The 27886-nt window shown below is 51.9% G+C and overlaps 10 protein-coding genes across 10 annotated transcripts; 4 read left to right on the plus strand and 6 right to left on the minus strand.

The window, feature by feature from the left end:
• Nucleotides 1-556: 556 nt before the first annotated feature.
• Nucleotides 557-3839, plus strand: BJY04DRAFT_76358 (DENN (AEX-3) domain protein). Its single transcript, XM_073721024.1, has 3 exons — nt 557-1073; nt 1127-2146; nt 2196-3839. Exons 1-3 carry the CDS (start codon nt 693-695, stop codon nt 3528-3530), a joined length of 2736 nt encoding a protein of 911 aa, XP_073576484.1. The 5' UTR covers nt 557-692; the 3' UTR covers nt 3531-3839.
• A 270-nt stretch (nt 3840-4109) lies between these two features.
• Nucleotides 4110-5365, minus strand: BJY04DRAFT_76354 (SDR family NAD(P)-dependent oxidoreductase). Its single transcript, XM_073721023.1, has 3 exons — nt 5142-5365; nt 5028-5059; nt 4110-4935 (listed from the first exon to the last, which is right to left on the minus strand). The coding sequence occupies exons 1-3, from the start codon at nt 5264-5266 to the stop codon at nt 4148-4150; spliced, it is 945 nt and encodes a 314-aa protein (XP_073576485.1). The 5' UTR covers nt 5267-5365; the 3' UTR covers nt 4110-4147.
• Nucleotides 5366-5853: 488 nt separating this feature from the next.
• Nucleotides 5854-9875, plus strand: BJY04DRAFT_178136 (TBC domain-containing protein). Its single transcript, XM_073709695.1, has one exon. The coding sequence runs from the start codon at nt 6212-6214 to the stop codon at nt 9440-9442; it is 3231 nt and encodes a 1076-aa protein (XP_073576486.1). The 5' UTR covers nt 5854-6211; the 3' UTR covers nt 9443-9875.
• A 779-nt stretch (nt 9876-10654) lies between these two features.
• Nucleotides 10655-11748, plus strand: BJY04DRAFT_178138 (uncharacterized protein). Its single transcript, XM_073709696.1, has one exon. The coding sequence runs from the start codon at nt 10729-10731 to the stop codon at nt 11359-11361; it is 633 nt and encodes a 210-aa protein (XP_073576487.1). The 5' UTR covers nt 10655-10728; the 3' UTR covers nt 11362-11748.
• A 342-nt stretch (nt 11749-12090) lies between these two features.
• On the minus strand, nt 12091-14570 carry BJY04DRAFT_228462 (Zn(II)2Cys6 transcription factor). Its single transcript, XM_073718846.1, has one exon. It carries the CDS (start codon nt 13917-13919, stop codon nt 12192-12194), a length of 1728 nt encoding a protein of 575 aa, XP_073576488.1. The 5' UTR covers nt 13920-14570; the 3' UTR covers nt 12091-12191.
• BJY04DRAFT_213430 (dolichyl-diphosphooligosaccharide--protein glycosyltransferase subunit 4) lies at nt 14560-15079 on the plus strand (the record flags this gene model as incomplete). Its single annotated transcript, XM_073714880.1, has 2 exons — nt 14560-14615; nt 14749-15079. The coding sequence occupies 2 exons, from the start codon at nt 14560-14562 to the stop codon at nt 15077-15079; spliced, it is 387 nt and encodes a 128-aa protein (XP_073576489.1).
• A 303-nt stretch (nt 15080-15382) lies between these two features.
• Nucleotides 15383-18258, minus strand: BJY04DRAFT_213431 (putative C2H2 finger domain protein; the record flags this gene model as incomplete). Its single annotated transcript, XM_073714881.1, has 2 exons — nt 15383-15663; nt 15762-18258. 2 exons carry the CDS (start codon nt 18256-18258, stop codon nt 15383-15385), a joined length of 2778 nt encoding a protein of 925 aa, XP_073576490.1.
• A 955-nt stretch (nt 18259-19213) lies between these two features.
• Nucleotides 19214-20418, minus strand: BJY04DRAFT_178144 (synaptobrevin family protein). Its single transcript, XM_073709697.1, has 2 exons — nt 20273-20418; nt 19214-20162 (listed from the first exon to the last, which is right to left on the minus strand). The coding sequence occupies exons 1-2, from the start codon at nt 20308-20310 to the stop codon at nt 19439-19441; spliced, it is 762 nt and encodes a 253-aa protein (XP_073576491.1). The 5' UTR covers nt 20311-20418; the 3' UTR covers nt 19214-19438.
• Nucleotides 20419-20535: 117 nt separating this feature from the next.
• Nucleotides 20536-23216, minus strand: BJY04DRAFT_178147 (uncharacterized protein). Its single transcript, XM_073709698.1, has one exon. The coding sequence runs from the start codon at nt 22784-22786 to the stop codon at nt 20654-20656; it is 2133 nt and encodes a 710-aa protein (XP_073576492.1). The 5' UTR covers nt 22787-23216; the 3' UTR covers nt 20536-20653.
• A 253-nt stretch (nt 23217-23469) lies between these two features.
• Nucleotides 23470-27272, minus strand: BJY04DRAFT_76418 (ion transporter). Its single transcript, XM_073721025.1, has 2 exons — nt 26768-27272; nt 23470-26702 (listed from the first exon to the last, which is right to left on the minus strand). The coding sequence occupies exons 1-2, from the start codon at nt 27036-27038 to the stop codon at nt 23629-23631; spliced, it is 3345 nt and encodes a 1114-aa protein (XP_073576493.1). The 5' UTR covers nt 27039-27272; the 3' UTR covers nt 23470-23628.
• Between the last annotated feature and the right edge of the window lie 614 nt (nt 27273-27886).

Here is a 27886-nt window from a genome sequence, read left to right on the forward strand (position 1 = left end):
CTGACTAGCACTGTCCACCGGCGCAGGAACGAACAGACGACTCCGCAGCCTAGACTACTCTCGTCCTAATGCAATATTAAAACGATTATTATTATCATAAGAAAAACCACGAAATTAATATCCGAGCCCCTTAGAGGCGAGCTCTTCGCTGGACTAGACTGTTCAGGGTGAAGATTGACTCCCTGCTTTGCCGTGCTCTGGCTTTCTGCCATCCCCCTGTTCCTCCGTGCCTCTGCTCATCTCCACCCCCTCTTCCACCTCTCTCTTTCTTCTCTCTGTTCCTTACCTCTTCCTTCTCTTCCCTCCCCCCCCTCAGGATTATCGGTCAATCAATCGCTCGACGGCCGCATAGAGAGCTATCCGACCTTGCTTCGACACGCCCTGTTCGGCCTTCCCTCTCTCGACGTGTACGCTGTCTAGGAAATGCTTCCCGCTTCAACCCACGCCCAGTAGCCGTCTGCGACAGCCTCCATCCGTCATTCTCTCAGGCTGCACCTGCTGTCGACAGTCCTTGTCCTTCTTTTCTCCTTTCCATTCCCTCCTCTTCTACCACAGCAGTGCTGCCCCTCTTCTCCCGACATCCTCTCGTGCGCCGTCTACAACTCGGCTCGACACCTTTGCGATAACCGCAGGATAGAGCAGGAAACATCGCAAACAATCTTCTGCCCGTATAATCACTTTCAGTCGCAAAAATGGCTCCGTCTCTGAGAGACCACTCTTCGTTCGTCCGTCCGTCCACCCGCGACCGCCCAGTGACTCGCGACCAAGGGGAAAATTCGCTGGTCGTTCCTAGTCGCACCTCGTCGCTACACTCTCGCATCACACAACCGATTCCTTCCCAGACAAACCTAAAACCGACGCAACGGACACCGAAAACTCTTACTCATGCGTACATGGTATGTGGTGTGGGTCGAGAACCCTCACAATGGGTGAAGGCACCTGCACCTTCTCAGGGGAAGATCGGACACATGAAGGGCGCCGTGGGACAGTTCTGGCTGCCAGAGATCTTGGGCAGCAGCCCTCGCTTGGAGCAGGATAACGAGATTGCAAAGGCTCTACACTCAGCAATGAGGGTGCGTATATTCTATAGTTTGGGTGGATTTGGATGAGAGTCTAACAAGCCTAGGCATGCTTCCCTCACGATGTCGAGATTTGCACTGGTAAAAACCAACCCCACTGTGTCCACCATGCTTTTGTCCTCCAGCAAGACTCCGCTCAAACTCTCTACGGCATTGCTTTACGAGTTTGGTCCCGTGCCGACGAGAAGCGTGCCGAAACGATCCGTGAACTCCGCAAGAAGACCGAATCAGATTTCTACGACAACCCCGAGGAAACATACTGGATTCCATACTGTCTGAGCTTCCTGTCCCGATATCCCTTGTACGATCTATTGGGCGACTACCTCCGTGGAATGTGGATTCACTGGAACAAGGCTACCAACCTGTTCCACGCTGAAGAAGTATCTCGCATCCTCAGCTTCCCCGCCCCCCGCCTCAACGACCTTGTTCGGATCGACATGAAGGACTATGCTCTCTGCTACCAGTTTCCTTCATCGCCCACGGGCTTCCAGAACTTCGCCATGTGGCCGCTCTTCACATGCCTGTCGATTCCCAACATTGTTGGTGTGATCGAAGCAGCGGTTTCTCCCACCCGCCGCATCATCTTTGTCAGCCACTACCCGGCCATGCTCACAATCGCTGCTGAGACTATCCGCTACTGCGTTCGTGTTTACGAGTGGAGTGGATTGTACGTGCCAATGGTGCACGCTCGCCACATCAAAGATCTGGTTCAAGAGCCTGGACCATACATTCTGGGTGTAACGGCTGAATGCCGAACTCTGTTCAACGCTCCATCCGATGCTCTTGTGGTCGACCTTGACCGGAACTTTGTGCTTACCTCAAGCCCACCAAATGTCCTAAACCCGGGTCAGCGCACCAAGTTCATCAACCGCTTGACGCAGGCGTTGAACGGCGATGTCTCTCCATCCGGCGTTCCCAATCATCTTCGCTCCGCCTATGCTGGCGGCAAGCTCATCCCCGCTGGTCAGATCATTGTCATGCGAGGTGAGGTCGAGAGCGTTGAGGAGCCTAACTGGTGGAATCATGACGGAGTCATGGGTGTCATGGACCATGTTTGCGAGAAACTTGTGAGTAACCTGGATCAAAAATTCCTTTCAAGCATACTGACTCCTTCAGGGACGTAACACCGGCATGAAGGCTATCTTTGGTGGCTCAGTCAAGAAGCCTCTGACGACTAAGGTCTCAATGCGCCATCTCAACGAGATCATGCGTGAGCGTAACCAGTACTCACGCGATGCCATGGAGGCGTGGCAAGACTTCATCAACCTCAAGGGCCGCATGGATACCGAACTCAGCAAGGTTACCAAGCGCAACAACTTCTTGGTTGAAGAGCTTGAGACCTGGAAGCAGCAGTTCCTCAAGTTCCAGGCCTTTGCTGAGCAACTTACCAAAGAGACTAGCGAGCTCAAGGTCAAGATTGAGAACCACAAGCGTGAGAACCGTCGCCTTTCCGGCCTTATTGATCAGCAGAAGGACGATGTCGCTCGTCTTACTCTCCGTCTGTCTGGCACTGAGAAGCAGCGCGATGATGCTCTCGAAGCCTTGGTTCTTCAGCAAGAAATTGCCGAAGAGCTCGAGCGTGAGCGCAAGCGCAACCAAAAGGAGCTTACTTCCCTCCAGCACAGCACTGCGTCGCTCACACGCCAGCGTGACGAAGCCCAACGGGTTGTTCTGCATCTGCGTAGCCTGATCAATGGTAAGAGCCATCATATGGAGCACATCGTCCGCTCCATCAGCAGCTCGGCGGAACTCAGCGAGCTTGCGGAGCAGGAAGCTGAAGAGGAGAAGGAAGTGGACGAGGAAGGCTTGGAGACTGTGAGGGAGTTAAATACAGATCACGAATCTCTGAACGGTGTGTCGAACATGAATCCGGAACTAGAACAACACCTGCTGAACATTGGTCAAGGGCACCGCCGCATCGCGCGTCTAAGCATCACTGATGTTGCAGACCGTTACCTCCGAGATAAGACTGACGCCATCTCGGATATCATCCGCAGCATCAGTGAGCAATGCGCTGCTGCTGTTGAAGGCTTGCAGCTTGCGCAGGATGCCGAGGATGGTGACTCTGTCATGGGGAAGGCGAGCCATGACGGAGACCGCCTGCGTCTCGAGGCTGAAAACCGCGGCTTATCTACACCTCGCGAGGGTAGCGAGATGGGCGATAGCGAGAGCAGCACTCTGCACCCCGATGGGAGGGGAACTAGCGTGCCCCCTACCCCTGACCTCGTCCACAACAGGTCAAGCACCTCTATGTCGATGATCAGCAGCTCGACATTCCCCGAGAGGTCAAGCCAGCAGTATGGCCCAGGTGAAATTCCCACCCGCATCGTCGAGGATGACGATGAGCATGCCCACGAGACGGATGGTATGGATGACCAGACCGAGACCGGCACTCTTTCCAAGCAAGCCAGCGAGGACCTTATGCGATCCACCCCTCGCCTGCTCGCGTAAATAGACTTCATCACCCGATGACGCGACGCTTGATTTCGACGACTTCGACACGACATCTGCTCCGCATACTACATTGTCAGATCTAGAGCGAGTTGTGGCCATCTTGGCATTTTTGGTTTTCTGTCTCATCTCTCCTTCAGGCTTCTTGGATTGGATATTCCTACTCACAACACCCCGTGCCGAAGTTCTACAGACACAATTTCTTTTCTTTCCGAGGATCCTTACTTATATTCTTGTTATTACTTTTTTTATACTGAAGGTTGTCAAGTTGACAGCCTCGCTTGATTCCCCACCTTGGCGCCCATTGTCTGGCGATTTTATCATTTCACATTCTAGAGCATTTGTTCTAGAGCCTCCTTTTTTGCTTCGTCGTGAATAGATTAGCCGCGGTCTCTTGAGGCTGGGCGAGCCTCTCCCTCCACCTTTCCTACCTGTCACCACAGATTCCCTATGTCGATATCTTTCGAACGGAGCTGCTTTGAAAGCCGCTCTCTGTGCTCAAGAAGCGCACTCCTGTGTCCCGCCTACAGAACCCACGGCGGTTTGAGTTAATCCACGCTGTTTCAAACTTCAAAAACTTGTGCTTGATAGTATTCAGTCGTAGATGAGAGAAAAATCTAAGCTAACTTCCCCGGAACAAAGGGATGTCCCGCGCTCAACCCGCCACAAACTGCCCAAGCTTGCCCATTCACGTAACTACTCTCATCACTCCCCAAGAACAACGCAACGCGCGCAACCTCATCAGCCACCGCCCCGCGCTGCAACGGATTCAACTGCCCAATCTTCCTCTGTGTGCCCCTCGCCCTCGCAGCATCATACATCGCAGCCGTCATCCCGGTCTCCACAACCCCTGGACAAATCGCATTTATCCTAATCCCCGTGCCAGAAAGCTGATACGCAACCGTCTGCGCAATCGAAACTACAGCCGCCTTAGACGCACTGTAATCCGTAGCCCCCGCATTACTCCGCAGCCCGGCAACAGACGCCGTGCAGATTATACTTCCGCTAGGATAAGGCTTCGCCTCACTAGTCTTCCGCATCGCAACACTAGCATGCTTTGCAGCAAGAAAGACACCGAGGGTATTTATCCTCAGTGTCTCGGTGAACTCCGCCGCGGTGACGTCTGCGAAGGACTTATTGGACCCTGAAATTCCGGCGTTCGCGAAGAAGATGTCCAGTCGGCCGTATGTGGAGATTGCATGATCGATAACGGACTTCAGGGCGCTTTCGTCCGCTGCGTCGATTCCGTAGGTGTGGACCTTTGTTGCTGGGTAAAGAGTAGTGATTTCGCGGGCGTGCGTTGCTAGGTGCGTGGATGTGTAGTCGAGGAGATAGATTGCTGTTGCGCCGTTTCGGGCATATTGGTGGGCTGTTGCGCGGCCGATGCCTTGGGGGGAGTTTGTGCCTTTGTTTTTTGTTTTTGTTAGTGTGGAGTCAGGATCGTAGGGTGTGGTCACTGGTAGGGTGGTATTGGGGTTTGGGGGCGGGCGTAGGTACCGGTTACAATGGCCACTTTGTCTTTTACTCGGCTGCTTTTGGTGTTAGCATGATTGATTGTCCGGATTCGGGTTGAGATTTGAAGATAGGGGTTTATTCTGGAGGGATGCATACGGTCCGACTGAGTCGCCTGCGATCTGGCGGATCTTGGGGATGTCCTCGAAGGTGCCCGCGTCGGGGATTCCCTCGACTAGCTGCTGGCTGACGGCTTGGAGACGTTGGCGGGCGTTGCCGGACATGATGGGCCACTTATATAGAGGCAAAGTAGATAGGAAGGCTTAGAATGAGAAATTGAAAGTCAGAAGAGACTGTGAGGTGGTTATTAGTGGCCTCTTATATGGAACTGTTTATTCGGTTGAAAGCTGGGGTCGGCTGTTGCGGAGAACCGAGGCTGTTCTGGGGATGAGTAAGCCGCATTTTGACAACGCCTGGTACGAACTACGCTTGGAAAAATGTAAACAGAGTACCTAGGTAGTAGTGGAGAATTGTTAAACTCTTCAGAGAGAGGTGTTGGGCCAAGATACTCGTAAATATTGCTCGAGGTCGGTTGGGTGCTAATGTTGATTGTGGAGGGCACAGCTGGGAATGCAGATCTTCGCAACCTGTAGACAGTAACATCCAATGGTATGCAATTCATGCATGCTATTTACATCTCTGTTAGATCTGGATAAGAATAGATCTGGATATTCCTGGTTTCTGGGGAGGACAGAGGAAAATACAAACAAAGAACAAGCAGGGCTGAGGCAGATAAGGAAAGGCGGTCAAGTCACATGCAGCCACCACGTCATGATCTCCGCTGGCTTCATCTCAACAACATTGCAGTCCAGACCGCGCGAGCGTCGTCCCTCTTTGATCCTGCCTGGTCACTTTCTCAACCCTCCTCTTCCTCCTCTTCTTTATCCTTGAGTCTGTCTTTTCCTTTCATTCTTCGTCTTTGTCTTGCTTACACCCTCTGCATCCGCTTACCGGCCGTGCTGCATTTTTTTGTCCTACCCTTGTCTCGCGATATCCAACCCCGCGAGAGAGCCGCCCAAAGCTTAGAAATCTCGGCCCTCCACCGCTCAACTATATCAACAGTCAGGGTCCCATCCCAGATTCCTCTATTTACAGAACTGCCTTCGAAGCATTCATGAAGCCCGCGACCATCCCTTTCTCCGTCTGCTCTTGTCACCGCCCTACGAGTCATGGCGGAATGCGATCTTCGTCTCCGGCCGCCACAGCGTCGTTCATCGTCGCAGACGTCCTCCTCTTCCCGGCAAAGTCAAAAAGCTAAGGCCATCCGCACCAAGGCTCAAAAACGCCACTCCGCGTCTAATGCGACGGAGACCGACACCGACCTGACCTCCTTCCCCTCCCTTTCTCCGGACCGGTCACCACACGGGTTTTTGGGTCAACCGGCTTTGAACCGAGCATTATCAGGCGCGTTATTGAACGGGGGTGATAACAGTGATGGTGCGATGGAGCATCGTCAGAATAGGAGAGCGACGCTCGCCAAACTGACGACTGCGTCATCAAGCTCTGGTCGTGCCGCCCTGTTTGAGGATGCTGTACCGATCCGTGACTTTCCTGGGGCTTTGCATCTTGCGGATGATGCACATATCGAACGGTTGATCGCTACCAACGGTGCCGTCAAGCTAGTCCGGCAGTTTGCTCGCGACCTAGCTCAGCGTGATGCGGAGATTTCAGCTCTACGCCAGCGCGCGGATGCAAGAGAGCGAGAGTTGAAGAAGATGCTTCGCGAGGCCTCAGTTTCTAATAAGGACATCGAACGTCGGCTATACGCGATGGAGACCTCACCAAAGGACGGAAAAGATGGAGACTATGATTCAGATCAGACGGGCAAAGCCTCGAGAGGGGTTGGTGGGCTTATGCAACAGGCGATGATTGATGGGATCGGAGCCCATCTACCAAACTCCGATAGCGAAGATGAAAACGGGATAGAAACTGCTGTTCAGTCTACGATCCGCAAGCCTTCCAGGTTAGAGAGCGATGCCAAGTCGGGCACTTCTAGTATCGATTCCGGCGCTCCCAATCGCAAACGGCAAGGTTCTATGCGCAGCTGGCAAGATTTTCTTTTCGGAAGCGCCGCGGGCAGCCGCAAGACTAGCCGTGCTAGTAGTATCATGTCCGATCTTGGTGAGGATGAGGAGCATCTTCGTCACCCTATGCCACCGGGTACCGTCATCAATCGCCGCAAGCCACTCGACGATCAGCTCTTTCATCCTGTCGATGGGCAAGCGGGAGATGATGCCAGCACACATTCGCGAAAATCATCGAAGTCGGTCTCATCTTGGACGGTGAAATTGTTCGCCGGCAATCAGCAGACCAACAGAGATGAGAGCCCGGCTGATCGAAATCGTGGAAGGGCTTCTTCGGCTAATCGCGAAAGAAACAGGACCCCCTCATCCGCGCTTCCACCCAATACTAAGCATGCAATGTCCGCCGTTGCAGCCTTGAAGCGAATCAACAGCAACACTAGCATTAAAGGCGTCCCAGGGAGGCCGAATGGCTCAGGTACAACGCCTAGGTCAGGTCAACTCAGTCGAAGGCAGCCAGCTTCAAGCGTCTCACAGGGCGTGGCCGCCGAAACGACAGCGAAGAATCCCACCAACCTTGGACCGGTCGAAATGGACGCAATTCTCCCCTTGGAGTCTCGGCCGCCGACTCTTACACCCATTTACAACGATTATATGGGCGGAGAGCTTCTTACTGACCGCTTCGGTTTTATCTATGACCAGCGTAGGAAAAGAAGACAAAGGGAGGCTAGTTTACTCAAGAACAGTGGGCGACAAAGCATCGCAGAGACCCTGGACACCTTTCGCAGCGACAACTCTGACGATCGTGATGGATCTGACGTCCATGAGCGACTGTCTTCCGCTGATGACTCTCATCGTTCACTCGGCTCAATCTCACCAATCGACCCAGAGAAGTCATCGCAACGGTGGCAGGACTATCTGGTAATCCCGTCTGTGCCAACGGAACTGTTATCCCATACACCTTCAGCTGGCCCTATTGTTTCCTTGACGACCGCAGGAGAGGATTCTCCGCGTAGCAACGCAGTCGCTGTAGACAAACGCGGTTCCGTCTCAGTCAACTCCAATTCTCAGCCATCTGCGTCTACTTCTACAATCATTGCAGACCGGCCAGAATTCGCCGGATCGTCTGCGGATGAGATAGCGGTCATCGCGTCTGGTGAACATGAGCCTGTCAAATTGCTCCTTGAACAGCTGACCGATCTTCATGATTGGCTGCAACGCGAAAGGACTGTCCGCTGGAATGAGTTCCTCCGCAAGGTTCGTGCAGAGCGCCGAAAAGAGGGGGAAGCCGCAGCAGCGTCAGACCGACCCATGCAATCTGAGATGCCAGAAGTAACGCTTGCTGATGGTGAGATGGTGGGGATTTCTGGCTTAGGAAATAAGGGCAAGGTTGGCCGAGCGAAGTGGCGGGAGTTCCGAAACCTGGTTCTTGGTGGCATTCCGGTTGCGTTACGGTCCAAGATCTGGTCGGAGTGCAGCGGTGCCTCTTCCATGCGAGTGCCTGGTTACTATGATGACCTTGTCAAGGGTGTCGGCGGAATCGATCCCGACTCGTCGGTCGTGGCCCAGATCGATATGGACATTAACCGGACCTTGACAGACAATGTGTTCTTCCGCAAGGGCCCTGGCGTCGAGAAGCTGAAGGAGGTGCTTCTTGCTTATTCTCGTCGCAACCCAGAGGTCGGCTACTGTCAAGGCATGAACCTTATTACTGGGTCTCTACTGCTCATTACACCGACTGCCGAGGATACCTTCTGGTTGCTTGCCTCCATAATCGAGGTTATTCTGCCGAAGCACTACTACGACCATGGTCTCCTGGCTTCCCGGGCCGACCAGGTAGTGCTACGACAGTATATCTCCTTGGTTCTCCCGAAGTTGTCGGAACATCTTGAGAATCTTGGTGTCGAGCTTGAGGCGCTCACATTCCAATGGTTTCTCTCGGTGTTTACCGACTGTCTTTCTGCGGAGGCACTGTACCGCGTTTGGGACGTGGTTCTCTGTCTTGATGTATCGAGCGCAGTGAGCAGGAACCCGGCCTCTAGTAACACGGCGTCTTCAGCATCACCGTCCGCCACGCGAGAGAACAACGCAAATTCAACTGCTTCTACAGACACAGTCTCCGGAAGCGGCGGAGGAAGCACTTTCCTATTTCAAGTCGCTCTCGCATTGCTTAAGCTCAATGAACATCAGCTGCTGACAACTTGCGGAACGCCAGCAGAGCTGTATACATACATCAACCACCAAATGACCAACCATGCCATCAGCATCGACGGCCTGATTCAAGCAAGCGAAGCGCTCCGCAACGTTGTTCGCCCCGAGGACGTCGTCGCCAAGCGTGCCGAAGCCCTGAAAGAGATGCAGCCAGCTCAGGCCATATAGAAGAGCATCGATCAAGAGATACGGTTTTTTCTACAGCACTTTATTTTTCGTTTCATTTCATTCCATTAGAAAGGCGTGGCATTCCTTCAGCTTTTATCTTTATGATACCACTTTTGTCTTGTCGTTCCTTATAGACTGACTGTGACTATTGAGCTTCTTCTTTCCTTAAGATTCCCTCCCTCGCCATAGTTGTTGATTCCTTCAGCGATGCAGTGTGTTTTTCATAGCTTGTTTAGGGCAGACACGTACATATATTACGGACTTAGAAGGCACACGAATACTGAGATACCCTAGAAACTATTGATTTGTCCAGCTGGCCATGATTTCGGGATCGGTGATGGGGTACAAGGGAGTCTCGATCTGGCCGATCATGCCTTCCTACTTGATTGCGGCCATTGATCTCTTTTCTGCATTTCATCTCCATTCTATTGCCTTCTCTCTTTTCCTTTCTTCTCTCATCTCTCCTCTCTCCCCAGAATACACTAGTCTTGCAATGCTAAGCTAAGCAACTAGGTAAGTTTGCGTTAACTTTGGAGGGCTCCTTCGGAAAGTATATTTGGCATTGTGTCATGGACTTTATATCCTCGGGCTCATTCGCCGGTCCAGCGTCTGGGATGCATCTTCAAGCACTCACTGCAACCTCTTCTTATCCAGAGACCCAGCCAGGCAAGATGGATTCATCGAAGAAAGCTCCTCAAGACAATGTGGCCAATCGACGCCTTCACCTCCGAGACCCAGAATCAAAATCAGCTCGAATGTTGCAAATCTTTCGGGGAAATAAACGAAAAGCACCACCAGCAGAAAAGCAGAACCCCGTCGCTTCAAGCCAAAATCCTTACCCTCCCTTTCTCTATGTTCCGGTTGATGTCCTACTGCTCATACTTGATCTGCTGCCACTATCATCACGAGCATGCCTGACCTTGACTTGCAAGCCGTTCTACAACTTGTTCAGGGACGACATCCTCAAGGATGAGAGACTAGCTTGGCCTAGACTCCTTGCTACCGACTACTATGACTCTATTCTTGGTCGCGTTCATCGTGCACGCACTCGATTTCTTGTTTTGATGGAAGATAAAACCTTCCGCTACTGCCCTGAGTGCTTGAAGCTACACCCTGGCAATCCTTGCCAGCCTACAGATTCCTCTGCGCATGAGAATATCGTCGATCTGTGCCCTTGCCTTGCGATCACTTTCGGTGATAGAGTCCGATTGGGGCAATGGTTAGCCACAGGGACTCCGAGTACCCTCCTACCGCCGCGTATACTCGCAGCATTTCAGTTTTCGCACATGAAAGGGTCCGCAGAACCATGTCTCAAACATGAATGTTCAATAACGAACCATGCCCATATCCGGGCTGACCTTGCAATGACGGTGACAACCCATGCTGACAGCACCCGCTGCCTAATCATTCAGACAGAATACCATTTGCGATGGAAGGTAAAGCCACCCACCTCAATACGCGACAGAGGCTTTCGAAACGAATCACTTTCCGGTTTCAATGAACCAAATTTCAAGCCAATCTTTATCTGCCCACACAGAAGCATTTTTGAGATATATGGAACTGTGCGGCTTGAGATGGATTGTGATATATGCAAGACTTTCGCATATGTGACAAACAGCTACTCAGATCATGCCCATCCATCAGATCGGATTATCATCCGGGTCGTGCGAAACCTAGGAGGGCTAGACCGCGAGCGCTGGAGTCCTTGGTATTTCAATTCGCGCTGTGAGGTGGATAGTCATTACCGCAGATGGTACCTGGGTGATAGATTCGGAGCGTGGTCGAAAAGGGAATATGACGACGAGGAAGGACCGCTTTATCTCAATAATCACAGACGCCGTACTAAGACGGGCAGTGGCCTGAAGAAAGCTATTGAGCTCAAACGAGCCTTTAAGCATCCTTTCTCTTCTGGAAATTGACCAAAGTTCCTACGTGGGCGCTGTATACCTGCTTTGTACTTAGAGCTTGGAGAAGAAGCTGGAGAAGAAGCTGGAGAATAACTTACCGTCTTGTGGCAAAGTCGAGGACGACTATGAGGATGGTCTGGCTCTTCTGGAGTGTACGCGTCCTAAACCCGCCGATAAAGCTCAGCCCTCAGAAGCAACAGACTATTCCACAGGCCCACCTACTGGCCGCCCCTGCCTTGTCTGGACAAGCCTCCATCGCTCCTTCCTTGAACGATAATCCTCTCCAAGGAAAGTGCGATGGATTGCGTCACTCGGTTGTTCCTTCCCTACCTTAATGGTGTTGCATCGCGCCTTCCTGTTCCGGCAATACCTCTATAGCCTCCAGTGGGCAGGTGCGAAGGACTCGGAGGCCGATCGTTACTGCCTATCCTGGATCCCTGTGGTATCGCGCCTTCCCATTCGAGCAGGCGTGATTCACCTCATGTGGAAAGTGTAATGAGGAGCCTGAGGTGTTGTTAATTAGGGCGGGGAAAGAATCGGGTATGACTATGAAAATTCTAGTGGTGGTGCTTGTACATTTCTTCTCGTCTTTTCTGTAGTAGTAATTTGTGGCTTACTTTGCGAACAACACAGACAAGGGCTACGACTATCTACTCAGAGCTCTGGCAAATTGAACATAGGGGAGGGGTATCACTTATAACATTCATAAAAGCCAACCGAAAAAAAAAGATATCTAAAAAAGCTAGATATAGTTATGTATGTCTGTATTTATAGACGGCGCGAAAGGAATAAAAATCCGCCACTCATAAGTGTATTATGCCAGGTCACCAGTCATAAGCACATCAAATAGGCAGCCAGAACCGGCCACTATCCAACACCGTGTTCAGGTCAATTTGATCCATTGTCGGCCGCAAGCCCATGTTCATCACGTCCCGCGCGACAGCTTTGATTTGACGCATGATTGACTGTGAGATTGCCCAGGTGTTTGCTAGGGTTTTGAAGACGCCGATGGTGAGGGAGAGCCGGTCACGGCTGGGGTCAGGCATCTGTCCGGCCTTGACGGAGCAAGCGGCGAGTTGAACGATGGAGCTCATGACGAGCGAGCAGATGAAGAACGGGGTGTGTTTGACAACAGGCATACGGATAGACGCGAGTTTGGAGATCTCGCTGGCTGCCTTGACAGCTTTCATGGCGTGAGCGTGGTGCGAGAAAGCCGGGATCGAGCAGGGGCCGTGGTGGCCGCAGATGACTTCAGCTGCGACGGCGGGGGAGGAGAGGAGGTCGGAGCGTGGGAAATGGAGGTAGATGGATGTGCCGTTCATGACCATTGTTGCTTGGAACATCATTTCGTCAACGGTGCCGTCGGGGCGGAGGACCTCGGCTTTGGATTCGGGGAGGTGGTGGAAGAAGCTGGTGATTCGAGCGTCAATGGCTTCAACTTGGTCTTGCTGGCCTTCGACTAGGTCTTGGATGGAGACGACGCGGCCGAGGACTCGGGCTGCTTCGATACGGTAGGTGAAGGAGGAGAAGTCGCGCTCTTCGTCGGCAAAGACTCGGACGTCGAATTGGGCAACAGTCGGTGGTGGCGGGGGTGCTAGGCCGTCTTGGAATATGCGCTCCTCACATGGTAGTGGCACCTCGAGGGGCACATTGTGGGTGCGAGGAGTTGGCTGGAGCCCAAGCGCTGTGAGCATGCCCTCGATAATAAACAATTCCCACCAGGTGCGCCTCAGGCACTCTTCCCTGATAGGGTCACCCTCGCCCATGCTGGTAGCAAAATCCTTCGTATGAAGACCAATTTCAAAGGCCAAATCAACTGCGGTTACAAGGCATTCACCCGCAATGGTCCGCTCATTCCGCGAGTGCAGTACAATTGCCAGTAGCAAAAGTGCCTGAAGTTTTTCTATCGTCCCATCTTGCTCCATGACCGTTTCCACGATATTCGGTCGATAGTTGTCACTAGATGCAGCTGAGGTAAAATGAGAGCCAATGAACTTGATAACCTGCTCAAGGAAAGACGGCATGCGATTCTGATAAGGGATGCGAGTCGAAGGTAAAATTGGGTGTGAGGGGTGAAAGTATTGATAGTAAATGTCAATGAGATAACCATCGTTCGCGACTGAAACCGATGATTCAGGTGTCAATGGTGTGGCTTTGATAGGCGCCTGCTGCGTAGCTGCTGATTGTTCATAGTAGTGAGGACTTCCGGAGGAAGCCGACTCCGGAAGGCTCGCGGTGGGCACATATGGGTAAGGGTTTTGGTAGCTCCAATCGACAGGCACATTGTAGATACCAACAGGGTTTGGATTATATAGAGGCGCCGTCAAGTCTGCTGGTACCTGCTCGGGCGATGAAGGATTAGCGCGTCGCTTTTTGGAGGGTCCTTTGTAGCCGCGCCGGGAAGGGGTATACTGGCACTCCGTCCCCGCAGCAAGGCAGCGGCTACAGACAGGCGTCGCGCCATCGCACTTTAGATGCTTATGGCGACATAGCAAACAGGCAAGAAGAGAAGGACCAGACGCTCGCGGTTGAGTATAGGCCTTGGAGTTGAAAAAGTGATCCTCATTCATCTTGCAGAGTTGTCGATGCGAAGCGTCTAAACTGGCCCGATTGCACCGATAAAAGTGCCGGCATATATGCAGGGGGCAACAGATCGATCTCCCCTCCTTGAGACAAGGTGAGATGGCTGAGACTCGATCGTAAGCGGAGATGACGGCCAAATGCGGGGATGCACGAGAGGAAAGTATAAAGTTCGAGAAGGGTCACAATTGAGCAGCGATTGAGGCGCTCAGGGAAGAAGGGAAAAGAACAGAAAAGGAGAAGAAAGCCCGCACAGCGTTATTAAGCAGCGAACAGATCAGATTTGTTCAGGAGGCCGTCACTGTCACCAGCCAAGGTCTGTAACCGGGCCGTTGCAGCACCCTCTGACCTTGAGGTTAGACAAGATTATTGCGGAGAGACACGACAACGGTCCTCAATGGGTCCAGGCGGCCAACGTCGATGGAACGTTCAAACACCGGGCTAGAGGGCGATTCGAGGAGATGGTTTGAAGGGTTGCAAAAGTATCTCTGGTGGCTTTGTGCTCGACAGTCGAGACTGTGGACTCTGCGAGTTATCGGAGAAAGATCCCCCGCCGTTGAGATAATGCCCGAGTAATGCTGCTGTCTTACCTAATTATGCCTTTGTGCCCGGCTCCCTGTCCTACCCAATATGGACGAGACCTCCATCTCACAGCGTCTTCGCAGTGCAATCATACTCTCCCTCACGTTCGATTTATTTATAGATTCGCTACGAGGGTAGAAGGGCTCTATTATAACCAAAGAGGTAAGCAGCCAGGTTGTCAATAAGTCATTGTTCTTATTCTCGATCGCGAAGCTGACTTACCAACGTGGCATCCAGCGACGAGTATCATCCAACCATCTACCCCAAACGTCGGCCCTTCCTTAACACCACTTATACATTCCGCACCTATCCGATCGCTTGGGACAGAATTCGCATCACAATGATCACCGACAACGAGCTCCACCGACTTGCCGTCTTCCTCGGCTCCGTCGCCATGCTCTTGATCGTCCTCTACCACTTCCTCGAAGTCAACGCGAAAGAAGACGACGAGGGGACCGTGTCTGCAGTCAAGGCCCCCGGGGGAAATTCAAAAGATTCGGTCTCTCGCACAACGGCTACGGCGACCGCAGGCGGTCCTTCAGCAGCCACAGGGGCAAAGGACCGGTGATTCATCCGCATTGACGGCGTATACCATGTACTTTATCTGCGGCTGTTCTACCAAAGGGCAAATGAAGTTCGAACAATACCAAGCTTTGTTGGCAAACCGTAGAGGGTAAACTCTGGGTGATAGTGGTTTCTATCTAAGAAACCGCCCTCCCATCTGGATTAATATACAGAGCTAGAAAGCGATCCAAGTCCCCCCCGATTGTGGATTTCACACAACACCTAGGAGCCATGGCCGCGAAAACAGAACATGACCGATGCAAAATGCAGGGTATACTACAAAGCCGCATTTGCAGGCAACCGCCAATCACGCCGACCGCACCTCGTAGAAATCTTCGTCGTTGCTCACCCTCTCGTTGCGTGCAGGAGTCGCCAATTGACACCCACCAGGGTCCAGACCAACACCAATATGTTCCTTCAATCGCTGAACAGCTTTGAATATCTCCATGGCCTTCTCCTCCTGCATGTTCTTCCCATGGACCCGATTAAACGCGCGAATGGAGCTGTAATTAGCGGGGAAGATGAGCGAATCCTCGGTTTGCTGGCTAGACTCCGGAATAGTCAAAGGCACTTTGCTTGTACCAGAATCTATCATATCCCAAGATTGAGAAAAGGTTAATATATCACAAAACCCGTCAAATGAACTTGTATAGTGTGCTTAAAAAGCAATCATTGTGCTTTCTCACCACTTGTAGGCACAGCTAGCCCGTCACCCAGCTTCCAAGCAAGAGCATCGAGATGGTCTTGCTTGACGTGCTTCATCAGCTCTCGCGCCGGTAAAGTCCCCGTGAATGTGCAGCCTTTCCAGCCGCAGGTGATCTGATACGAGACATGGGTCTTGAAAAGGTGCTTCTTCAGGTTCTCGAGGTTGTGAAGTTGGGACTGGCAGTTACCCCACTGGCACGCAAACACGGGATAAGCTGTAGGAGCAGCCTGGGGTGCAGGAGGTGCAACCTTCGGCTTGTTGGTGCTTCCCGGCGGTCTACCGCGGCGGCGTGGCTTGTCCATTGGCGTGCTCGGGTTCCCAGCTCCTGGATGGGGCCGAGAAGCCGGTGAAGACCTAGCCTGCGACGGTGTCTGAAGCTGAACCTGTAGTTGCGGTTGCGGTTGTGGGTACGGGGGAGCTTGGGCTCTAGGCGGCTGCGGCTGCTGTGGGGGTCGTTGTTGTTGGAAAGGCTGAGAACGAGAAATGGTATTGTTGACGGGGACTTTGACGGCGGGCGGTGGAGCTGTTTGGGCGGTTTGCGGGTTTTGCACGGGGGGAGCAAACATTCCTTGTGGGGGTGCTTGGCGAGCGGCGGCGGCGCTGATCTTGGCTTTGAGGTCACGTGATGGTTCTCCAGGGTCAACCAGATCCCATCTGAAGGTTGACATATCCGTGTTGTAATCCACAGCGGAAAAGAGACCTCGTAGTCTAGTAAGATGGTTATTCAGAGACGGTTCTGTTGGGTGGCGGCCGGCTGCAATAAGAACGTCTCTCGCGATGGTTTTCGGATCATAAGTAAGTTTCTCTGCGGCATCGGTCTCCTTGAAATGGGTCGCTATACCCATTTGGCGCTTCAAGTGCGTTCTGTCTGCAGTGTTCACAGGTTGGTATTGATATGCCGCAAAGTTCCTAGGGCCGCCATGTGCTGGTGGCGGGTGGCCATGCCGTGCTTGTACCGTCTGTGACGTGGTTTGAGGAGACTGTGGCGCCGCCGACCCCAAGGCAGCTGTTTGTGTAGAAGGGGGTCTCTGGGATGGATAGTTTTGTGGTACGTGGTGTTGTACAGGCGGTGTTGCAGATTGTGTAGCGGGCCGTGGAACAGAGTGTGATGGGGGAGGCTGCACCGTAGATTGAGTAGTCGTCTGGGAGGGGGCGGGTTTGGATGCCGGTTTGGATGCTGGCTTCGAAGCAGGTTTTGCCATCTGCTGCGATTTATGTTGGGTTGGGGGCGTCGCAAGAGCTTGCGCAGCAACTTGTGCGGCAGCTTGGGAGGAATTAGAGAGTGTAGACTGCGGTCGTGTTGGTGGTGAGGCATATTCCGAAATGGGCCGTGGACTATGCTGAGTCGTCAAGGGTGGTGTGAGCTGTGTGTCTGCAGGCGCGACGGTCTGCGGAAGAGCCTGAGGTGCATGATTTAGCGAAGCATAATGGGAGTTATGCGCCGAGATTTGTTGGGTGGTGGTTTGTGGACTAGCGTTTGACGACGCTCGTGCAGGAGCTTTCGATTGTGTGGCAGGAGGAGCGTGTTGGGGGACGCGCTGTGCCTGAACCTGGGAGGTCGCCGGAGATGCAGTACGAGCTGGTGCTTGCGACCTGGCTTGCTGCTGAACTGGCGCGGCGTATTGAGAACCTGGTCGCGCGGCTGCCTGTGGAGCGCGCTGTGCTTGAACCTGAGAGGTCGCCGGAGACGCAGTACGTGCCGGTGCCTGCGTTCTAGCTTGTTGCCGAGCCGGTGCGGAGTACTGAGAAACTGGTCGCGCAGCAGCCTGTGGAGCGCTCGGTGTTGAGGGCCGCTTTGCCGGTTGCAACGCGGGTTGCTTGGGCGCTTGAGAGAGATTTGTTGTTGACAGATATGAGTACTGGGGGCCGGGTTGAGTCTCTTGCATTACGGGCTGCGTCCGAACTTGAGAGTAGACAGGTGAGGCAACTTTCGGTACGGTCTGCGGCACGGTCTGCTGAGGAGCCTGTGAGGCAACAGGCGGGTCTAGCCGACGCCTTTTTGCTTCATGGCCATACACATCGTTCGCGATGTGCGCCTCCCCTGACCCTGCTTGTGACATCGGAGCTGGCAGCTGACGACTGGCCGGTCGTTCCGGTGATCGCTGGTGGAGCGAAGGAGCCGATATTCCTGAGGTGTTTTCTGCAAAGGTTGTCGGCCGTTGGTACTCGCGAGTCGGCGGCGGTCCCCACCGGTATGATGGATACGGGAGTACGTCCTCCAGACGCACGTATGATTCCTCCTGTCCCTGGTACGGTGGATAATACCGAGATTGGGTGTTATTGTCGGTCTGGTTGTTCACTTGCATCTGGACATTCTGGTTCGGGGCTGCTGATCCGGTATTCGAGGCCGAGTTGTAGAAAGGGCTTCTCCAGTGCGGGTTTGCATTCTCTTCGGCGCGCGGAACATTATGGTTCATATTATTCTGCGACGAGTAGTTATGAGGCCAATCTAGCCACGGGAATTGCTCATCGGCCATGTTGTAAGTGAGAAGCCAACACCGCGGAGGTGGGTGGGTTGGCCGTTTCACATGAAAAGTGAGGAACCGGCGAATCTGCGCATCGCGGAACTCCGATGGAATAAAAGCCAGTCATATAAGACTCTTATGTAGCTAATCTGCAATGAGACACTTTTCACTTCCATTCCCTTAGTAGCGCTTTTGAGATGACGCAAATTCCTCACCAGCGCAAAGACGACGCGACAAAGCATCCTTTTCAGGACTTAGTCAGCCTTGAACTATAACTTAGCAATACTCTAGCTAGTTTTAGAAGACGGTCAAGCCGAATGAAGCTAGATCTCCAAGTGAGCGATCATGTGACGCTCTTTTTATTAGGTTGTGTTTTTCCGCCAGATTTTCTTCATCCTCCACATCAGTTGAGTTTGTCCTCAAGGGCTCAAGAACGACACCAGCAATGGATCGAATATGATTGCAATCAAAACATATCTCAACCAGCTTTGACCTGACGAAACTCGATACTTCACCATGGGATCTCCTGTGTTCATTCACCTTACCAAGGTTCAGGAACGGAATCACCTACCAAGCCCAGTCCTTGATGATGGACTGTTGCCTATGGCCCGAACCTCCTTGCAAGCAAATGGAAGTGCTCATTACAAAGTCTCGTGGAGAAACCCTCTCAACAACCCGCCAAATTATCTCCTCATCAATCCCGTACATGACTGATGAGGTATACGGTTGGCGTAGAAGGAATCGCAGAAACTGGATACGTCCGGTAACACTCTGCCTCGCTTGCAGACCCGCCCTGAGCTACCACATAGCAAGGACGCCGCGGGTTTGAGAGTGAGATACATGCACATCTCGACGTTCTGTATCGTAGGAGATCTTGTTCCAGCTTCTCTTGGGACTCGTATATAGTCTAGATTATCAAATGGGACCGTCTCTTGATGAATTGTTGCTTTGTGTACTCTTCCAGAAGTAAAGCAAATTGGTATGAAATGTTTGAAACCTAGCTATATGTACAAACTGCCAACCTGGATGCTGTCGTGTTTGAATCCGTTCATATCGTTACAACTGCTGATAAAGACAAGACAAGACAAGAAGCCATAGTCAAGGCACGAAAGAAACCTCCTTGCTGCTGAGCAAACCAACCCCATCATCATATGGCTCTCCGGCCTTCAACCTAAAGTCAGAGAAGGATCTCTCACCCAATACACCTCCCCCAGCCGGGCAATCCACACCCCATCCCGACAAACAAGTAAACCAAAAAAGCCACGACAAACACCAACAGCACCATCAACTTCGTATTCTTCCACCACATCCTCCTCCTCAGTCCCCGGCTCCGCATGCGGAAGTCATGCGCACTCCCGCCCAATCGATCAGTCTTATCCACAAGCAAATCAATCCGCTCGCCCCTCTCCAGCACCCTCTCGATGTTCTCCGTCATGATGTCCTTCACACTATCAATCTCCTTTCTCGCCGACGCAAGCGAGTCCGCCGGCGGGGCCGTATTAAATGTCTGTAAAAGACTCCTCAATTCCGGGTTGAAGCTCGCGCATCCATACGCCGGTAGACTGCCGAAATCCGTGCTCGACGGCGGGAAGGTCGAGAGGAATTTCCGCTTCATTTCCAATAGGTACGCAAAGGGAATGCGCCGGCCTTGCTCGGCGGTCGCGACAACGATGTAGCTTAGGGGTGCGTAGGAGCTCGGTTCGCTGGCAGCGGAGGTGGATGACGTTGAGGGGGGCCCGCTGGGGGAGTCGGAGATGTAGTGCACGAAAAGGCGCTCGTGCGTGTAGGTGAGCTTTTGAGATTGATCATGGCTGATTTTGGGGAGAATGATAGAGGCGAGAGAGGAGGCGGCGGATGAGGAGGAGCCTGGGGCAGAGTGTTCGGCGAGGATTGTAGTGCGATGGGCAATACAGGAGCTGTATGGAAGAGGATGTTAATTGACTTGTTGCTCGTGGCTCCGTGAGTGTTAGAGATCTGATGGTGGTGGGCATGGAGAAGTCCGGGGAACGAGAGGTTGGGGGCCTACTAGAGCAGGAAGTTTGCTGGCTTTGATGAGGAAGCCATGGTGGGTGTTTTTGTAGCAGGAAGACAGTGCCACAGATCAGAAATTACGATAGCAAGCTCTAGGAAAATGATTAAAGATGAAATGAGTGATCGTGGGAGCTATCTCAGGTTAGGCAGAGGTTTGATCTAGATTCTGTTTCCGCCGTGACGTCGGCAGCGCCAAGACCGCTCGGTTGGATCACATGATAAATACGCGCTACCTAGGTACGTATAGATATGGATGTCTTGCAACAAACATTCGTCAGGTGGTTATCGTTGACTAGCTAGATCCATTATCTGGCATGAATAAGCTCTAGTAATTCGATGTATCTTCCTTCCGGGATAATCTGAGATAAGACTCTCCTCATTTGGCCACATTCTTGTCTCTGATAGGAAGATCCTGGACTGTATCATCAACCCACGCATGAATGTTCTTCTGATACTTCTCCCTGTAAGGAAGATTTTGAACATTATTCTCCTTCATATCTACATCTCCAGGCTCACTCAGATCATTATGGCCAATGACAACCGTGTCATCGCTATCGCTATCGAAAGGATTGTCATCGTCACCGTCCACCGATGAGTCCAGGGTAAAAGAGAGCTCGTCCCCAACTTTCTGATACTTCGAGGCCTCAGCAACACTATCATCGCCTATATCAGACAGTGCGTCTGAGTTGATAGATACGACTTCACTGGCAAAGCCTTCGGTTGCTCTGTGTGACGCACCGTGGACTGTGCTCTCTGCGAATGAGAAAACAGACGAAGCAGTGGAAGGCGCAGTGCTGCCGGTGTGAATTGAAGGCCCCGGAGCCGAGAACCCATTAGCGTCGGCAAATGGAATTTGGTCCGCGAAAACACCCCCTGTACCGTCGTCGCATCCATCAGCCCATAAAGGGAGGAATCTGAACTCCTTGTCCGTCAGGGAGGTGAGGGTATCTGTTATCGCGTAGACAATTTCAGGTCGGCTTGACTGGGTCATCCTTCTCGCAATGACTGAAAGATAGTATCGCATTTCTTCAATGAAAGCTGACACAGAGAAGTATCCTGTAACGCCGAAGATATGAGCTCCGCTTTTGGATTTGGGTACGTGGTCTTTTTGACTAAGGCCAGGCGGGTAGATTGCAGGGTTGAGGAGGACGTTAAATTGGTTTGCCTTGCTATGCAGCTCGGCGGCATTGACGTGCCTGAGAGCTACCTCTTGCTGACCTCGGAATGCCCCTATGTTTCTGCCAAGGTTGGCAAGAGTGGCTTCTTGAAATGTGAGTATACCAAACCCCGAACTCCCATCATGCTGGGTAATTGGTTTGGTCATGAGGTGTTTCCAGAACGACCTTGTCAAGATGCGCTCCACTAGAGCCAACGAGCCATAGACCTTGAAGAACTCGCTTGTGGGGTATCCGTCATCTGGCTCAGCTTTGGGGCTAACTTCGGGAAGGGTTGGATTTTGCTGAGCCAGAGTCACAACAATGCAAGCCCGGGCGAAGTCTTTCAAGACAGCTAGGAGGATGTTCACAATCTTGAGCTCATGTTCGCTCTTTGGCTGGTAATTGAAAACATTTCGAAACATAGAGGAATACTCGAGCCAGTGCATTTGAGCCCCGGCAATATCAACAAACTCTTCCAGGGCACGAGCCAGGAGCGACTCGCCCGCGTATTGTACCCGCTGCAGATCATCATCGTCTAATAAGGCTTCCTGCGTGCGTCCGTGGACGGTAACCTGTCGCTGCTTCGGGCAAGGCGCACCACCGTCTCTAAGTAGACGCAAAGCCTCCTCTCCGACTAAAACTGTGAATGAGTCTCGTAAGAGGTGCGGGCACTGTAAACCTTTTCCAATTTGATAGGTGACCTCTGGGTGCATCTCTATCAGGCGTGTGTTGTTCGACTCGTAGATCCATGTCGTAATCGGTTGGCTGATCCGAGGCAACGTCGCGATTTCGTACAATTTCGCTACAGCAAAGAAAGTCCAAAGCTTGCAGGGGGTATCTAGCTGTACTGGCAGGCCTTCCAGGACTCGCAAAATGTGGACAATGCCAGCGCGGTGTCTGGAGGGAGAGTATTCGGACAAGAGAGAGCCTGGGTGGGAATTGGTGAGGTCGTGTCCTTCAGGCGCATCAGTTCCACCAACGCAAGTTAGAGGAAGATTCCAACGTGCTTGGGACTGGGCCCATGTGCGGATTCCAAGAGGACAAGACAATTCAGTCAAGAGGAGAACTGCATCATCTTCGGTTGTGGAAGGCGTGAGATCGATAATATACTTTATGCCTTGAGGTAGTCCCCCGCGACGCTTGATATTCCGTTCCTGGATTTTTGGCTCAAACAGTTGTTGGAGAACAGGAGAGCCTGTTCTCAGGAGACTTTCGCTGTGGATTCTGTGACCGATGGACTGAATCGAATTTGGTTGCAGAGACCAAGTGGGTTTGTAAGAAATTGTATCGATGAATGCGAGGGTGTCAGCATCTTCGAAGAAAAGAAGCGACTTAAGCTCTGAAGCGCTCATGGTTGAGAAACAGACCCGCCGGTGATAGCCGTGGGTTGATGTACCTAGGCAGGCAGTAAGTACCGTATAGATATGAATGCGGGGCGGGGTGGCGAGGCTCTGCAAGAAACCAAGATGGTTGAGCAAGCGACCATCCAAAGGAGAAGCTAATGGTGTCAGTTTCAGAATTTGAAATAAAGAGCTCCCAGAAGACGGGAGGGGGTGATGAGATGATGAAGAAAAGGTAGCCAGGTGTCAATGAGGCTGATGATATCGATGAAGAGCAGTGTAATGATTCAGAGATTGGCCCGACTGTGAATCATTCCAAGTTCACTACTCGACGTCAGCCTCAGCCTTGCAGTGAATATCAGGCCGCTTGCTGCCTGTTCTCATGTGACACGGCCTGCCTACTTTGGGAACAATCACTGTATCCCGTCTCGAGTTAATCCGCAAATTTATCAGTGATTGGTTCGTTGGCAACCTACTCACAGCGACTACTTCGAACAAACAATTGCTTTGTCCACGGGTTTCGAGCTGTATTTCGGTGCTATTATTCCAAAGTACACCCGGGTCAGCTCAGTGTCAGCAGAACTGGCTAATCAGATTGTCAGAACGCCATTAGACCAGCCAAAAGGTCAGGCGAAAATGTTAGAGCTTGCAATTTGAATAATTAGGCGGTTGACCGATAGTACCATGAAAATGAAGTCGTTCAATGCGTAGATTCATATCATCGTCTATAATACAATTTGCTATCTCGCCGTCTAGCAGCGCCATGACACAAGCCGTAGATCATAGTGAGACAACCGCCCAATAGTATGGCCCAGGGAGCCACTGTCGCGCAGCGCAAAGCATAAAGCCGTTTGTTATACATCATTTTCTTGATCGGTTGCAGAATCGTTTTCGTACGAGGCCAGAGTTGGTTCCGTACTACGAGTGCCCTCGCTCGTCTTGGTCTTTCGAGAACCTGTTTGTTTCTTTTTCTTGTCTGTTCGTCGCTTGTCACGCTGGCCGGGTCGCTGCTCATCGGTTCGACTCTGGTTACGAGTGGAACGAAGATCTTTGACTTCTCTTATGACCTCGCGGAATCCTTCTTCAATGTTGTTCATCCGGGCTAGAACGAGTTTACCGAGGATATCCTGGCTTCCGTGTGGACTTCCTCTGCGTCTCATGCCGCCTGTTGCATATGCCATCTGGGTGGTAAAGCTCGATGGTGCACCTCCAACGAATCCATTGGCGATTGCCTTTCCATCTCCCAGATCTGAACCAAGACCTTCAAGTACAGAAGCCTCGTGATGCCATGAGCCGTGATTGGGCCCGAGAAACTTGGCGATATTCGGCACAGACATAGGATTAGATCTGGACTTATGTGCGTTTGGGCTTGGTCCGTTGTCTAAACTGTGCCTCCTCTCAAGGGTATTCCGTTGAGCAGATGCTATCCGTAACTCTTGACTTGGCAAAATTCTCGGTACAGGTCGAGTCGAGGTCGAAGCGGAGTCACCCTCACCGTCATGGCTCGATGAAATGGGGTCATAGAGGATGGTAGCACCAGATGGATTCCGTGAGTGGTGCCGAGTGAACCTGGTCGGACTGTTCATGCGGGACTTTCGTTTTGCTGTGGAGGGACGTGAGCTATAGAATTTCGGAGTCGCTTTACCCAGACCGCTATCACTGGCTTTTGATTGCCCGTCAGAGTCTCTGGAGTCTGATTGATGCCCAGTCAAGGCTCCGTTGTCATCGCTTGTAAGCTCATTATCACCTTCAATGTCGGTGTGATGAGATAGCCGCCGCGGCCTCATCAATAAGAAACTCCTCCCATTGCGTGGTGTGGCTGGCGAGGATACAGCGTGGGGCATATGCTCCTCGGGATTTGAGGCGACTGAATCAGTAAAATTGCGTAGGCTTCGAGCTTGCTTTCGTCGAATCGGGAATCGTCCATTAGGTTGCCGCTCCAGCCGGTCGACTTCATCAGAGTCCTGCTCATCTGGAGGATTAACTGGTCCGGAACCCATGTCTTGCATCCAATTATTGACTAGACGGTTACTCTGCCTTTGAATATCTCGCACCGGGCTTCGATTTGGGTTTCCACGAAACGGCTTTCTGAAGACCTCTTGGAGGGCACGGTCTTTCTGGAAAGTCGCCACTGATGGTTCTCGTACAAATCTCGGAGCGCGTGAGCTCAAAGCCCTGAGTCGACGACGAGTGCGTCCCTCGGCTTCAGGGTCAGAGCGTACAGGCGAATCAATAAGGTCCGTAGAATCGATGATCTGGGGGCAGAGAATCATTTTCTCATAGGCACAAATAGTAAACAAGACGGGCAAGTGTGTGATTTTGATGATTGTACGGTTGATTCGTACGTACTGTTTGAGTGGAATCAGATACCGGAGAGGAGTAATGAGCCAAGCGAAGATATTCGTGGGAGCCACATATGAAAAAAGTGCATCGGACTTGACCATAGAGATTGTGTTGACAGCAAACAAGAACTGATGCTCTTGGTCAGCGTTCTGCACAATCTTCATAAAAGAGTTCGTGAGAACCGTAATCAAGATGGTGACGACGACAAAATGACAAATGAAGAGGAAGACGGTCAATATCGCCCTCCCGAGGTAGTTGTAATCATCCCAAAGCGTCCATGCAGCGGGAGTAAAGCCCATCAGCATTTGGAACAATGCGTATGCGATTGACCCAGGAGTTTGATCCTGGCCACTGCCGAATGACAGAGTGAAGGCGACAAAGAATCCACTGCATGCAATAATAATCAAAACGAAAACTGCCACCAGGTCGGAGGCCATTATCCTGAAAGCAATGAGCAGCTGAGAGAAATAGCGATAATGATCCAATATCGAGAACAATCGGGGGAAAAGTAGGATCGCATTCGCAGCCAGTACATCATATGCCCTCTCTGCGACAGCCTCCTTCTGCATGTTTGGCATGAAAGCTCCATATAGGCGCATGCAATAATAGCAGAATAGGAGAACCAGTATGCCGAGGTCAAAGACGTTCCAAAAGCTCATTAAGTAGAGGCTAAAGCCTTGTTCGTTGAAGCCAACAATCTCATCCAGCATGAACCCGGCACTCCAGAACCAGAACACGATTTCCAAAGAGGTGATCTCTATACTTCGTTCTTGTAGTACTGCTAAGAACAGAGCTAGAAGCACAGCGAAAGAGAGTGTCGAGAGAAACTGCCTATAGCGAGGTACCCTCAGACGGGAGAGCTTGAATAGGGAGGCATGCCGAGGATCGTAAAGGGTGACAGATCGCCGCATTATTGATGCTCCGGACCATATATTCTTATCCGAAAACCGCGGGGCATTGATGTTAGATGCAGTGGCAGAGGATCCTGCCCCTTTGGCAAAGCTAGCCTGGGTTGATGCGCGGTGGAGGCTGTCTGCTGCTGAATGGAAAACAATCGTGCCCGCCCAGATGGCTTCCAGCTGTTTTACAACAAGTGGATGAGCTAAAAAGCGCTTCGCTTGGGCTCGAATGGCTATCTCGAGGCACGAAATGCGGGCAACTCCAGGCAGCGGTTTACCCCCAGCTGTAGAAACCCGACCCGGGGTGCGGTAACCATGTTTACTATCCTCTGCCTTTTGGCCCTGGAGAGGATAGAAATCGTACGAAAGGGCATCAATCAACTCGCGCGTAGTGTAGTCTCTGAGCAGCTTGATCGCAAGGAGCTCGCTCACCATTGCCCTGGTATGGTTTGTGCCGGCATTTCCTGGGTTCAAATGAACCTCCCTCTCAAATTGCAGGCAATTTGTCAACAGGGCGTACAGAGTGGCCCTCGAGAAGTGTACTGCTTTTATTTTCTGCTGGATCGGCTTGATCAAAAATTGGGAAATCTGCGGCGAGCGGAGCTGGTCCCAGGTTAAGGTGGTCTCGCATCGCGAAATAATTAGAGATCGGATTGCATGTGTGATGTCGTAGATGGGCAGGATGTCTGGTGAGAAAAAAGCACAAAGTCAACTTTGTTCAAGCAAGCTGCAATAGAATGATAGATCATACCGAGGTGAGCAGCCGAGAATATGGGAAGAAGTGGTGAGGGTTCAATCGGCCGGTCTTCCCTGTCGGCATCTTCGTCCTCGTCCTCCACGAGACTCTCGTCTTCGGTTCCGTCATTGTCGGCTTGTCTTTCACGAATTGCAGTGTACCCCGTAACTTGACTTCCGTGATTCAACAACGGTCGTCGCGATTCATCGGTAGTGTCGAAAGATGGAAATAGAGAGCTATGCGCGTACTCTCGTCGCTTCTTGGGCCGAAGAAGAGAAGCGAGCATGGTGTGAAAACGCCCTACATACCAGCGTCAAGGACGGGTGTAGAGTATCACCGCATACCCAAGGTCAAGGATTGCGAAATGTAAAATGTGGTTGTTCTGAGACAAAATCCGTGATATCGCGGCTGAGAGCAAAACAAAGAAAGCGGAAGAAAGGTACTCGAAAGTCAAGAGTGAGAGAGGAGGCAAGGCATTGGGGCTCTGGGGCAGCTGGGGACTTGCGGGAGTAAATCGCGCAGGCTGCAGGCGTAGGGAATGGAGGGGGAGATCTTGAGACTTGTGAAGCTTTCCAAGGAGCAGCTGCAGCTGGTGCGCACTGGCGCAGAGCCGTTGGAATTTGTGGCGAATCCAGTTTATGCGATAAGACGCACGGGCATCCATCATCTGAGCATCTGGATTTGCCGTACATGGCGCTAAATCGACTAGGTCTTTAATCCAACGAGATGCCGCCCAATGCGCGTGAAATTAATGTTATACAACTCCTCTGAGAAACTTTATAATCTCAAAACTCCTTGTGCTTTACTTGCTGGCTGTGTATCTTATTGCTGACTGCAAGGATCTGAATTTGAGGTTCGAGTCTTTGTTCACCGTGATATATTTTAGGTGGCGTCCACGTTACCTCCTACCTTGGCATCAGTGGGCAACTACGTAATTGTGCATGCTGCGACCTCAAGGTCCATTTCCAATAAGCCTACTTCGGAGGTTTTCGTTTGAAATCAAACTACGGGTAGACCTCACCTTGCGCTTGAGCGGATGTTACTTGACAACGGCATTAATACCCAGCCAAGACTCCGATTGTTGAATCCATGTCTAGCTACGAGCCCGCATCTGGCAGTAGCTTGATACCTACC

This window comes from Aspergillus karnatakaensis (assembly GCF_047715665.1).
Source record: "Aspergillus karnatakaensis strain CBS 102800 unplaced genomic scaffold BJY04scaffold_3, whole genome shotgun sequence".
In the NCBI taxonomy this organism is placed as follows: Eukaryota; Fungi; Ascomycota; class Eurotiomycetes; order Eurotiales; family Aspergillaceae; genus Aspergillus; species Aspergillus karnatakaensis.